The sequence below is a fragment of the Phascolarctos cinereus genome, unplaced genomic scaffold, assembly GCF_003287225.1.
Source record: "Phascolarctos cinereus isolate Bilbo 61053 unplaced genomic scaffold, phaCin_HiC Scaffold_4;HRSCAF=312, whole genome shotgun sequence".
NCBI classification, from domain to species: domain Eukaryota; kingdom Metazoa; phylum Chordata; class Mammalia; order Diprotodontia; family Phascolarctidae; genus Phascolarctos; species Phascolarctos cinereus.
Window position 1 is genome coordinate 11,921,092 of NW_027555847.1, and position 13,764 is coordinate 11,934,855.

Sequence of the window (13,764 nt, forward strand, 5' to 3'; positions counted from 1 at the left end):
GAGGTAGACAGTCGCCATTTGGGCACAGTCTGTTGCTTTGGCCACCACAGCTGTTTTAATAGCCCACTAATAGTTCTGAAGCACGGAACAAAGTCTGTAAATTCTGGGCCGAATTCTGTACCAACATATTGCCAAGGCCCAGAAAGCTGAGCAATGTGTTTCAGCAAAAAGTTTTCCAGTCACTCTGAAATGACTCCTTAGTGCCACTGAAAACATTTATTTTGACAGGTCAGTGCCCAAGTGCCCACATCAGTAGAAATGAATTCTGAAATCTTTGAGGAAAGTGAAGGAATACATTGACCTCCAGCATCCTGGATAACTGACAAAACACACTTAGAGACCTCTTGAGGATTCCTGTCATCTTTTGGAATTCAGATTCTGCTTATGAGTCTTTAGAATCCTGGGCTGGAATTCTGCTACATGCCAGGGCTATACCATAGATTCAGGTTAAAATGAGACTCTCTGAGCATTTCAGAAATGAAAACTTTTTGGGGGAGGTCCAGGACAGAGTGGCTCAAAGAATCAGGCACAATATTATAACTAACTCCAGCAATTCATTCCAACAAGCATTGACTCAGTGACTACCATGAGCCAAATTCCTTGTTGGCCATGGGAATTCAAACACACACACACACACACACACACACACACACACACAACACACAACACAAACAAACAAAACAGAAAAGCTGGCATCCTTCTGCCCCTGGAACAGCTTACTTTCTGCTGGAGGAAGATAGTATGTATAGAGTTTAGTTAAGTCAATAGAAATATCAGGCCATTTCAGTAGATGAAGACTGATAAATGATAGCATTCAGAAAGAGAGCATCAAGTATTTGAATTGCTATCACATGGTAGCAGGATTAGACTTCGTATCCAAGGCTCAAGAAGCTCAGAGATCATGTAAACCAGACAACTCATTCTACAGTTAAGGAAATGGAAGTTAAGCACTTGCCTAAAGTAACATAGGCAGTAAGTAACAAAGTTAGGATTTGAACCCAAGACTCCCTTTAGAGAGTGAGCACCACTAGGGCAGGGACTGGTTTTTTATTTGTTGGGTTGGTTTGCTTGCTTTGTGCCTCCAGAGCTTAACATGATGTCTGTGTATATCATAAGCACTTAATAAATGCTTGGCAATTAGAAGATATTTGGTAACTTTGGGGAGTGCAGTTTCAATTGAATGATGATATTGGAAGCCAGACTGTGAAAAGATTGCAAGGGAAGGATAATTATAGATGGCCTTCTCAAGTAGTTTAGCTTTGAATGGGAGAAGAGATATAGGATGGTAGCTAGTGGGAATGGACAGATTATGAAGGTCTTTTGTTTCATTTTGTTTTGAGAATGGGGAAGACATGGGCATGTTTATAGGAAGCAGGGAAGCAGCCAGTAGACAGGGAGAGATTGAAGGCTAGGTATGATAGAGAAGGCCATGTGCTTGAGAAGAAAAGATGGATTAAGATGACTTGTGCATGTGGAGGGGTTTGTCTTGGCAAGGATTGGGGCCATCTCTTCATACAAAACAGAAATAAAAGAGAAGATAGTGATTGAAGACATCTGAGCGATGTTAGATGAAGAGCACAGAAGAAGAGCAAGCCCTTAGTAAATGGCTTCCTTTTTTTAAAATGAAATATGGGGCAAGTTTTATTTCTTCTGCCAGGTTCATTATTTGTCACCCTCTCCTATAGAATTTTTCTTTCTTTATGGAATATAAGCTCCCTGAGAACAAGTGCTATTTTATTTGTGTCCTTGTATTCCCAGCATCTTGAATAGGGCCTGGCACATCATACATGATTATCAAATGCTACTTGATTGATAATTTCCATAGCTCTTCATCCTATTCTCCCTTCTGCCTAGGTGGTCCATAGAGATCCATCATGCCAATATTGACTTTGTTTCTCCTTGAGTTGATCAGTTATTCTCTCCCATCATTCAAACCTTGGGTTCTTGGATTTCCTCTCCTAAACATTTCTGCTTAACATACAAGACTGTTCCATTCATTTCTCTGTTGTGTCCTTCTGAATTAGGCATACCCTTCCAGAGCCGGATTTCTGCCCTATTCAATCACATTATGGTGACACACATGACATCAAATTTACTTCTTTCCATTAGGGCCTGTAGTTCAACTTATTTCTCAACCATATTTTATGCACTCATGGGTAAACATCTGAGATCATGGTTTTTAATGTTCTATCTATGTTTGAATATCTTCTTCTGCTTTTCATTTTCTAGCATTGTACCCATAATTTTAGGGGTATTGTGTAGATCTCAGTGGGTAGTTTTTTATTTCTGCCTCTTACCCCAGTTTAAAGACCCTCTTGTCAGATTTGGAAGACTTCAATCCAAGTCATTGGCCATCATTTATTAAGCAGCAAGTTGTCACTCATTGTGTCAAAAATAAAAATGAAATTGCTCTTCTAGCAAGAAGTTTTGATTATATCAAGGGATTCTGCAATATATATATATATATATATAAACATATGTATTAGTGAAATAGATGCAAAACAGATTCAGGCTGATGGGGGCAGGACATTAGCAAATGGGCTGATGAGGAAAAGCTTCACATAAAAATTGGCCTTTGAGATGAGGTTTGGGAAACAATGGGATTTTTGTTTGTTTGTTTGTTTTTTAACAATTCCCTTTACAATCTCCTGGTGGAGATTATATTCTTCTTTCCTTTGCAAGAATGTAGTTTGCTCACTTTTATACCTTAACTATTTTCTTATAAAGAGTTAACTGGGGGAAGAAATGTTACCCCTCTAAGATATATTTACAGTTTCTAAGGAGATTCAGATACTGTAAAAAGTATAAAATTCAAAGGAATAACTGGACAATGGAACAATCTCAGGTTGCCATCTGAAAGGGACACATTTTTGAACAGTTCCAAAATGGAATGGGCTTTCTCAGGGGGTGGTCATCTGGAAGTTGTAGATGGTATGTTCTAAGTGAGCTCTTTATTATAAGTTGAATTAGATGCCCATTGATGTCCCTTTCATCTCTAAACTCATGTGATTCTCTGAGGCCCTGGGACTTTCCCATGCTTCTCAAGAATAATCCTACATAAATATGTGCCATCTCATATATCCATAACAAAGTGTGCATCTTAACCTGTTCTTTACACATGTCGTTCCATCTTCCATCTCAAGCCCTTTGCACTGGCCCATTGGTCATTGATCATGTCTAGAACACTGTTACTTCTTACCTCCCCCCCCACCTCAAAGAATCCCTCTCTTCCTTTAAGATGCAGCTCAAGCATTATAATTGACAACCTGATCAATGAATTACAAAACTCTGATAGCAAGAAGCTTAAGACCATGTGTTTTGAAATGAAAGAGACCTTGGGATTAATCTTATTCAACCCCTGAATTTTCCAAATGATGTAGAAGGAGCCCAAAGAGGTTGAAAGCTTTGCCTGAAGTCACACAGATAGTAAGTGGAAAAAAGAGATTCTCTGCCCCAGGTCTTTTGAGTCCAGAGCCAGATGTGTTTTGACCACTTAATGGCTCCGCAATGATGGGCTGCTCAACACATTCCAGATTAAAAGAATACACTCCTGAATCCTAAAGGCTCTGTTCAATATAAATTGAGGCTAATACTGTTGAGTACAAGCATCTCTTCTTCTACAGGTTTATCCTCTACTGTACTGTGTGCCACAGAGAGAAACATTCCTGGCATGTCGTCACTTTTCTGTCTTTTTAACCAGTATTGCCTTTTTGATGAGTACAGAGCCGGTTAATTTTCCATGAAATATCCAGGTTTATTTGTTTTGTACTTCATCAATACAACCTTTAAGCACTCATATTCAATTCATTGGAGTTACTGCTGCCCTGCACAAAGACGTACAATTGAAATTCTAGCTGGCATTTGAGGATGGTTCAAGGGTTACAGTAATTAAAACAAGTAAATTATGTCTTGCAATTAGCTGCATTTTGAGTTGTACACTAGCTGAGCTCACCGAAAGATTTGTAGTTGCTGAGACTCACATCTTTGAAGAGTTCAGGAATGTACTTCGGAGCTCCTTCCAGCCACAGATTTGTGCCGTAGTCATCTGATTTTGTCGGAGTCTGGAATGGCTGGCTTTGCTAGTTAGTACCTACCTTGTCATGTGACAACAGCAATTATCTTTCTTAGAATTGAATGCCATCTTTGCCGTGATTACCTTAAATTTTTTTCTTAGCCAATTAAGTAAAATTCTGTGACATTTCAATGATGGTTAATCACAACCAAACGCTCTAAATGTCAGGATGCATTGAAATTTTCCCTTCTAACTGATGAATCACTGAGTTAATTGTTGTTCATCATAGGGTTCTTGTCGTCATTATTATTATGGAAAACACTTTCATCATTCTTGCTAGTCAATAAAAAAGTTCTAGACAAACATGAAGAGAAGAGCTATAGCTCATCAAAGCATTTGAATGTAATTGCATTCTTCAGAATACTCAAACAGCGGATTACTATGTAGAATAATGTGGTCCCCGGCAGAGGAAAGTAATGTTAAAAAAAAATAAACAGCTTGCAACAGCCTCTTCTGCCCTTCTCCTTTCTTTCGATCTCTCTAGGGAAATAAATGTCCTTTTTTTCTTGAGAGAATTTTCCAGGGTATTTCTTTCCAAACAAGTCACATAAAAAAACCCTCCCTGAAGACTTCTTGGTTCACTGGCTTTTAAGAGTTGGCTAGTATCAAGGCCTGGTTGATCCAGCCCAAGGATGACCAGGACCCGCATTTGTTGTTGGTGTCAAGGCCATGCTGCTGTCTGAGACAGGGCAGTGGGTTTATACTATGTTTGCTCCCAGGTGACACAGGTAGCCAAACAGATGCCAAGTACCCTGAGAGCACATCTGTGTTCTACCTAGAACTTGGGATCTCTTTTTCCCAATATGGGCACTGTCATTGTTTGTCCTTCATTTTTGAGGAAAGCCGAGGACATCCCCAAAGTGATAAGCAGCCCTGAAAAGGGCTCAGCAAGCCCTCACATCACAGGGGCTAGTCCTCCCTGGAGACCCCATATGCCCCAATGTGGGCCCTAACTTCCTAGGAAAAGCAACTCCCTTTACCCATGCAATTCTGAAAGGCTTATTGTGAAGGGGCTGCAAGATTAAACTCTAATTAAAAGCTTCAGGTAGAAGGAAGAAGAATCATGGAAGTGAAAACCATTGGAGATTGTTTTGTAAACTAGTTAAAGCCTGTGATCTTGCCCAAGGCTAGGAACTTCCAGGAGTCTCTGTTGCCCTATAGTTTGAGTTCTTTCAGAGGACACACCATTATGTTCCATCTCTGCATCCATACCCAGAGGATGTTTTTGTCTAAACTTTCTTCAAGGGACACGTTTGCAGCTTTGAAAGAGGTGGCATGATCTTAGGACCAGAAACAAGCTGTCCCTGCTAGGGAAGCATTCTGCTTCAATTAAAACCATCGGGATGAGTTGTTGAGCCAATGGATTCTAAAGTCCCTTGAATAATATACCAATCAAACTTGCACCAGAACATCTTGTGAATTATGAAGTTTGGGCTCTAAAATGCAGAGAGGTTGATTTCTCATTTGAACAGCTGCCTTTCTGGCCCACTTGAGGTCCAAACATTCTCTTGTTTTACAAGCAAGGGCAGAGTTTCCATCCATCCAGAAATAGCCTCTTTGTATTTAATGTTAGGCACTTATTTATTTTTCTTAGATGAAATTTTATGTTAAAAGTCTTTCTCCATCCATATAATTGATGTCCATAGGGTTGGGCTTATTATCAGTCAGCACATATTTATTAAGCACTTACTCTTTGCCAGGCATTGGGCTAATATTTTCTTGTACACTACTTCCCTTCATGCCCTCTGAATTCCAGCCCAACTGGCCCCTTTGCTGTTCTCCATACTCAGCATCTCATCTCCCATTGCCATGTCTTTGCCCTTGCTGTCCCCTCATGCCTGGAATGTACTTCATGCTCACCTGTGTTTCTTGGAATCCATCCCTTGTTCAAGGGCTCAGCTTATGCACTACTTACTATAGGAAGCCTTCCCTTTCCCCCCTAGTTACTGTTCTCTCTCTCCTCCTCACTATTTAAAAGTATGCATATCATTTGTTTAAAAAATATTGTTTTTTTTAAAAAAAGTTTCCAAATGTATACTTCTCTGCTGTCCCTCTCAGAGATCCTTTACTTTGAACAAATAATAAAGGGGGGGGGCAAACAAAACAGTTCAGCCAAGTTAAGAAATATATCGAACTATCTGAGGTATGTACTGTTTTACACACATAGACCCCCATCTCTGCCAATACATCAGTAAAGTGCCTTCTCACATCTCTTACTTGGGCCAATTGGTCATCAGAATTTTGTGGAATTCAGTTGTGATCTGTTTTTTGTTGTTCTTTCCATTTACCTTGTTGTAGTCATAACATGAAGCTAGATGGCACAGCGGATAGAGTACTGGGCTTGGGACCAGGAAGACATCTTCATGAATTCAAATCCAGCCTTGGGTACCTACTAACTGTGTGACTCTGGGCAAGTCACTTAACCCTGTTTGGCACAGTTTCTTATCTGTAAAAATGACCTGGAAAAGGGAATGGCAAAGCACTCCAGTATCTCTGCCAAGAAAACCCTAAATGGGGTACGACTGAAAAACAATGGAATGACAACAGCCATTATATATAGGATATTGTTTTCTCAGTTCCATTTGCTTCACTGAGAATCACTTCATGTGCTTCTTCCCAGGCTTCTTTGTATTCACCATTTTCGTATTTCTTTTACCATAATAAGATCCTGCTACATTTATATCCCACAACGTGTTTAGCCATTTCCCAATCAATGGGCATCTACTTTGTTTCCAGTTCTTGGCTGGTAAAAAAAAAATGTGCTGCTCTAAATATTTTGGTGTGCACGGGGACTTTTTCTGTCATCTACCTCCTTGATCTATAAGCCTAGTAGTATTGCCATCTGTTTACATGTTTTATCCCCTTAGCAAAATACATTCCTTTTGAGGTCATAGACTTTCTCCCCCTCCTCTTTCTCCCCTTCCTTCCTTCCTTCCTTCTTTCCTTTTCTTGCTTTCACGTTTGTTTACTTTCTTGCTTTATCTCTTTTTTTTTATCGATAGTTCTTAAAACAGTGTCTTGCACATGGCAGATGCTTAATGAATGCTTTTGGGATTGAATTTGATTATATTCCTACGTGGTCATATTTTGAAGAGCTAACCATTAATTAATCCACAAGCATTTATTAAGTGTTTTTTGTTGTACCAGACACTATTCCAGCTGCTTAGGATTAAAAAAAATATTAAAACAATCTCTGTTTAAGAACTTACATTCTCATATTCTAAGACAGGAAAAAAAATCTTATCTATGTCTGGAATCAAGTCAGAAACTAAAATGAGAAGTTTTCAGATTCAATTCAATAAACGTTTATTAAATGCCTCCTATGTGAGAAATGGTGTAAGGTAGGTATACAACAGCAAAAGAGCTGGACTCAAAACCAGGAAGCCCTGAGTTCAAGTCCCACTTCTAATGCCTTCTGGTTGTTTGACCTTGGGCAAGCCCCTTAGCATTTCATTGCTCTGGAAGTTCTCTGAGGCCACAAGTTGTAGGACTGCAACTGATCTGTATTGCTAGAGGATGTTTCCTCATTGAAAATTCCTTATATCAAAGAAACCTCAGGCCAGGAAGCATTCTAGGGGCTGGAAATTCTGAAAGAAATGAACCCATCTCTTACTTTTAGGAGCTTACATTCTATGAAGGAAGGTTCAACTTCCAATAGTTATAACAACAACAATAATAATATTAACAATAACAATAATAATAGCTAATATTTATATATTGCCTACAATGTGTCAGGCACTGTGCCAAGCCCTTTATAATTATTATCTCACTTGACTCTCATAACAATCCTGGGAGGAAGTGGTATAATTTCCCCTATTTTATAGATGAGGAAACCAAGGCAGTCAGAGGCAAAGTGACTTGCCCAGGGTCACACAGTTAGTAAGTGTAGAGGGCACAATTTTAATTCAGTCTTCCTGACTCCAGGCCTGGTGCTCTATCCACTGGGTAACATGTTCTTCTTATCTCCCATTCCAGCTCTCTGATTAATTTTGTTGTTCATGTTCAATATCACCATGTGTCACATAGGACTTAGCATATGAGTTCTTGAGATTTCCAGGGGATTCACAAGAATCTCTCCATTCAATGAGGCTCCACCTCCTTTTCCTATGCTAATCTAATAGAGATTAACTCAGATGTTCATCTTTCCAGGATTCATTTTAACTCATCCCTTCTTTCTTTCCACAGTTCAACCACACTGGACAGGGAAGCATTTGCAGCCAGGCAATAATGCTCATTACTGATGGGGCTGTAGACACCTATGACACAATCTTTGCAAAGTATAATTGGCCAGAAAGGAAGGTAAGTCAATGCAGCAGGTCACACCATTACTTCTAAAAACTGACCAACAACTAAATTCTCTTATTTATAAACTTATTTCTGTGAGATAACCTTCTATGTAGGTCTAATCTTACAATGTTTTATGGTTTCTTATGTTGACTATTTCTGTTGCCTACAACCTAAGTTGTGAGACTCCAGCTATGTGAATGAAACCATTGAATTGAATTGAATTGAATAGATGGAAATTGAATCTAACAAATGGTAACTCAGGGGATACAGCATATTCTAGAAAGGGACTGCATAAAAAATAAGGGACTGTTATTGGGGAAAAGTAAAAACTTAGCTTTGTTGAACATAATTACTTTCTGAAAGATATCACCTAATCAGAATTGGATGCGCTCAGACTAGTTAAATCTCTGGGATATCAGCATAATAGACAGAATTCAGTCATCTACTGCCCAGTGTTAAAGCAAGCTTCTAATGAGAAATGAGAGCAAATAAATCCTTTGTTGATTGTTTTTCCTGTTGTCACTAGCTATTGGTCCAATACAGACAGCAAAGATGTATCATCTTGGAAAGCAAACTTAGCCTTTTGAACTCCCTGGGTTGGGATTTTGGAGAACCACACAGGCTGATGACAGCGACTCAATAAAACATGCCACTATGAGTTGTGCTGCAGCTCATACCATGGGTCTGGCTAAAACCAGTTAATCACACTCTTTAGTTCTATGCCTAGTCTGTCTGTGGCCACAGGGACGACTCTGCTCTGGGATGGTGACCTTGGTGGCTCTCTGTAAAGCTTCCTGTTTTCTACTGAGCCTTTATGATTCTCACTTGTGCTGGCCCAGGATTCCTGACTCCCTCAGATTGGTGTGCCTACTGCCGTTTTAGAAGTCCACTGTAATGGTACATTGTTTGAAATGAGATCTCAAAGCATCATTTCAGTGGTTTGTGCCTCTTCTTGCTCATAGCTACACCACTAAAGTATTGGCTAACAACACACTTCTGCTAGGGCAATTGCCACCCCTTGGTTATTCCTGTGGGTTTATAACACAAGATAATAGGATCACAGAGCTTGAGCTGGAAGGGACCACGGAAGCCACATAGTCTTGAGGCCCAGAGAAGATAAATGACTTGTCTAACATCCCACACAGGATTGTAGATTTAGGGCTAGATGGAACCTCAGAATGCCATCTAGTCCACCATTTAATTTTCAAGATGCACGAATAGAGGCCCAGAAAGGTTAATGAAATAACTGATTAGTGTTATACAATGACACAGTCAGGGTGTGAATCCATGCCATCTGACTCCAAATCCAGAGGTTCTGCTTCTCTGTGCTGCCTCGTCCATTATGGTATTTTTATTCAATCCACATATCTTTACTTTCATCTTTAGTTGGTATTTCTAGTGGCTCTCTTCTGTCCTTCGTGCTTTACTAATTAGCTTAGAAGCTATTTGAGGACAGGGACCTTGGTATATCCTCTGTATCCCCACAGCACTCTGTACAGGGCTAGACCCATTGCAGTTACTCAGTATAGGCTTACTGAATATTTGCATGAGTGAATTAACAAGCATATATGGCTAGCAGAACTAGGAAATGACATCAGTAAATATGGGCAGAAATACTCATGGTGTAGTGAAGAGAATTCTGAGCTTGGGACAGGAAGATGTGGGTTCAAATACTCTTCTGTCAGTTAGACAAGTTGATAAAATGTAGAACTTGGAGTCAGGAAGACCTGAATTTGAATCCTGTCCAGATACTAGGCAAGTCACTTAGCCTTCTGAGACCTGGGCATTTAGAGCCTGAGCCTGGAATTTATTTATTAGGTAAGTCATTGTTCTCTGTACTGGTAGACAGAGTTCCCATACTGGATCTTTTACATGTATAACTTGATTTTTTTTCCAAACATTACAATGAATTACAATGAAATGACTACTAGTGCATGTGCAGAGCCTTTAAGAGGTTGATTGATCTCTTCACACTGACTACTCCTTGTGGGTGGATGTCCTACACAGTGCCATGTAAATCCCAGTCACAGGGATGTGCTTGGTGAGGAGCAGTTATCTAAAAATGTTGGTGTTTTGGAGCTCCTATCCTTCCTTGGAGGAATCAGCTAAGGGCAGGACCATCCTTCTTTAGTGAAACTCCAAAGGCAGCCTTCTCTCTGTAGATGAACTTTATTGACTTCATGCCAGTTACTTTCATGGATTAATTGTATCCAGGACCCTGCAAGCATCAGCATTCCATGAAATGTGGCTTCATCATCTTTTTTCTTTCGGAGTGGCGCCAATGAGCCATAGAGTCTATTTCTATAGCAAGAGGGCATTTTGAGGAGGTGATAAATTTAGAGGTACCTCTGGCTGCCACTGAAGGAAAGAAGAGAGGAAGGAAACAATCTGTTAAGTGCCTGCTATGTGTTAGACATCGTGCAGAAATCTTGATATATGTTATCACATTTGACCCGCATACTAATCGTACGAGCTAGGTGCTGTTATTATCTCCATTTTACAGTTGAGGGAATTGATTCAAACAGGGGTTAAGTGACATGCCCAGGGTTACCCCATTAGTAAATATCTGAATCAGAATTTGAACTCAAGTCCCCTTCATTCCTGTCTCTGGTGTTGACTCCCTTTGCCTCACTGTCCTCATCTGAAAGATGAGAGGGTTGGACTAGACAGTCTCTAACATCTGTTCAAGCTCTAAATTTCATCAGCCTGCTTTGGGGCTCAGGGCATTTTCCATTACTCCAAGTAACTGCCTCCTACCCTGGCTCAGGAGCCTCATCACCTTTAAAGTCCCTTCCAGTTCCAAACCAAATGCCCTCTGAAATTGTAACATCCTTCTCAGACTTAAAATAGTCTCCTTGCTACTCAGTCTTTCTCTATGCAGTTATTGGAATAATTGTCCTAAAAAATATGTCTGACCCTGTCACTCCCTTACTCATCAGCCTTCACTGGCTCCCAATTGCTTCAAGGATAAAGTGTAAGCATGTCTGTTGGGTACTTAAAGCCCTTCACCACCTGGTTCCAACTTATCTTTCTAAACTTATTTCACATAACTCCCTTCCTATACTCTATCCTCTAGCAAAATTGCCTTCCTAGTAGCTTGTCAAGCTTGCCTTTCCATCAATTATCTTTAGGGTTATTGTCTCTCCTGCCTGTAATTCACTCCCTCCTTATTTCCTTTTCTTATAATTATTAGTGTCCTTGAATATTCATACCTACAGACATGTTTCTTGTGTTAGCTTTTTTTTTTTCTGATATCCTCAGATGTTAATGCTTCTTCCCTGCTTAAGGATCACGGAGTCATAGATTTAGAACTGGAAGCTGGAAAGATAATTCCTCTCTCCTTATTTTATAAATGATGAAACTGAAGCACAGGACATTTGTGACTTATTCAAGGTCACACAATTAGTAAATGGCAGGGATGAGATTTGAACTCAGGTCCACAATCCCAAACCCAGAATTATAAAGTTTAATTGATGCATCTTTTGAAGAGTCTAAAAAGATCTGAGTCTTGTGGGGCAGAAGGGTCAATGAGAAGAGAAACAAATACAACATTCAAAGTGAACTAATGAGCACCCAGGCAAGAGGAAGGTCAGAGACATAGAAGTTAGTCTGCAGCAAACTGTCTGGGAGATCCAAGGGACAAAGACAACACGTTATCTGAGGTCAGTTCAAAAAAACCTGGCATCCACTAAGATCTGAGAAAAAGCAAAGAAATCTATCTTCCACACTCATCATGGTAAGCATCCCTGTGTCCTTACAAGCCTGAGTTGGAGATGTGAACCTCGGTCTTGAGCTTCAGCCCTGGACAGCTCCTGGGTGCTGCCACTTTGCTCCAGCGGTAAACAGCTGTACTTGAGAATTCTAGAGTGCACGTAACCTTTCTTCTATACTCATTCCCTAGGAATAGCACATCAAATTCTTGTTGCCAATCATAAAAGGAGGTATAGAAACGGAGATAGGTTCAAAGAAGATTAACCAAGATTTTCAAAGGCAGAGACAGAGTGTTCTTTTGAGAGAAGTTTAAAGGGATTGAGGCTTGTTAGCTCAGTGGAGAAAGAATGTTGCATTATTTAACCAGGATTCTATGAAAGTAAAAATTCAGTCATTGCAGTGAGTTGTTCTTTGAGAGCATTTCATGTCTGGATGCATAAACCATGAGATGCCAGCCAGTGCCTTTATCATGTACTACCCAGTTATATCTAGTGACCTTACATGATAGCATCAGAGGGTCCCAGAATGCTGAACAACAAAGAGATCCCTGAAGGCTTCTAGCCCATGCCTTCCCCCTGACCAACACATAACTCTTCTTTATAGGGTTGCTAAAAAAAAAAGCCATTTGGTCTTCAGTGATTAATGAAGCCAGCAGGAGTTTAAAACCCACCTTATATTGAATACATGCTTGAACATTAAACAACTTCCTTTAATATCAATCTGAATGATGCAATTATCTAATAAGTTGACAAGCTTTTGGTAAGCACTTAGGAGATACCAGACACCATGTTAAAGACTGGATGTATAAATGGGCAAAAAAGGAGCTTTCAGAGGAGCTCATGATCCAATGGAGGAGATACTACCAACAACCATGTACTCCCACATATCTGCGGAGGAAATGGGAGGCAATACAGGGTAGATCACTTTATTTCTGTAAGCTGGGGATATTCCTGTTATCCCTACCTCACAAGGCTCTTGTGACACAGCAGATCTTGTCAAGTATCTTAAATCTTAATCTTAAAGTGTTTTAAAAAATGGAAGTTGTTGTTGCTACCATGGTTATAACTGCTGTCACTCCCTGCACAGGTAGTGAGAGGTCCCTTAAGTAGCTAGTGGGCCCAGACATGGTGCTGGATTCTCCAAGGAATCAAACCTGTTAAATATCTACAAGAAGAAAGGGCTCCAGGAAAATCACTTCTTTCTCTCTTTTTCTAGCCTTCCATTTCTCCTCCCCACCCCGGCCCCATCCCAGTACTAAACTCATTTCATATGGCAATGTAGCTCCTTGTCAGCAAGGCAACTAATGGGTAGCATCATTTTCTCAGCTGGAAGGAGGGGCTGAAGGTTCATGGTGGGAGGAGTTAGAAACTTTGGAGCCACTGTTTGTCAGGCCAACTATGAGCTGATTGCAAAGGCCTTCCCTACTCAGACCATCACCTCAGCACCAGGAACTTCGACTCTATCCTTAGGTCCCTCAACCCTCAGAGAGGAGGGCTTTTTTTGCCTTCTTGTGCCAAGAGCCAGGACCACACCACTTGTTAGTACATTCCCTGTCATGCCATCACACAGAGCACATAACCCTGGGTCCCTTTATGGCTCTCATTCAAGTATTGTCTTCCATCATTAAAATGAAAGCTTTTTGCAGCTGAAACTGTCCTGCTTAATTGTATTTGGATTCCCAGCATTTCACACAG

The 13,764-nt window shown here is 40.2% G+C and overlaps 1 protein-coding gene across 4 annotated transcripts in view; it reads left to right on the forward strand.

The window, feature by feature from the left end:
- CACNA2D3 (calcium voltage-gated channel auxiliary subunit alpha2delta 3) overlaps positions 1-13,764 on the forward strand; it is a 1,023,339-nt gene that overhangs the window by 517,137 nt on the left and 492,438 nt on the right. For all 4 annotated transcript variants that reach the window (XM_020970614.2, XM_020970616.2, XM_020970615.2 and 1 more), the window contains exon 11: positions 8,258-8,371. In XM_020970614.2, coding sequence (XP_020826273.1) covers positions 8,258-8,371 — 114 coding nt within the window. The remainder of the gene's footprint in view (positions 1-8,257; positions 8,372-13,764) is intronic.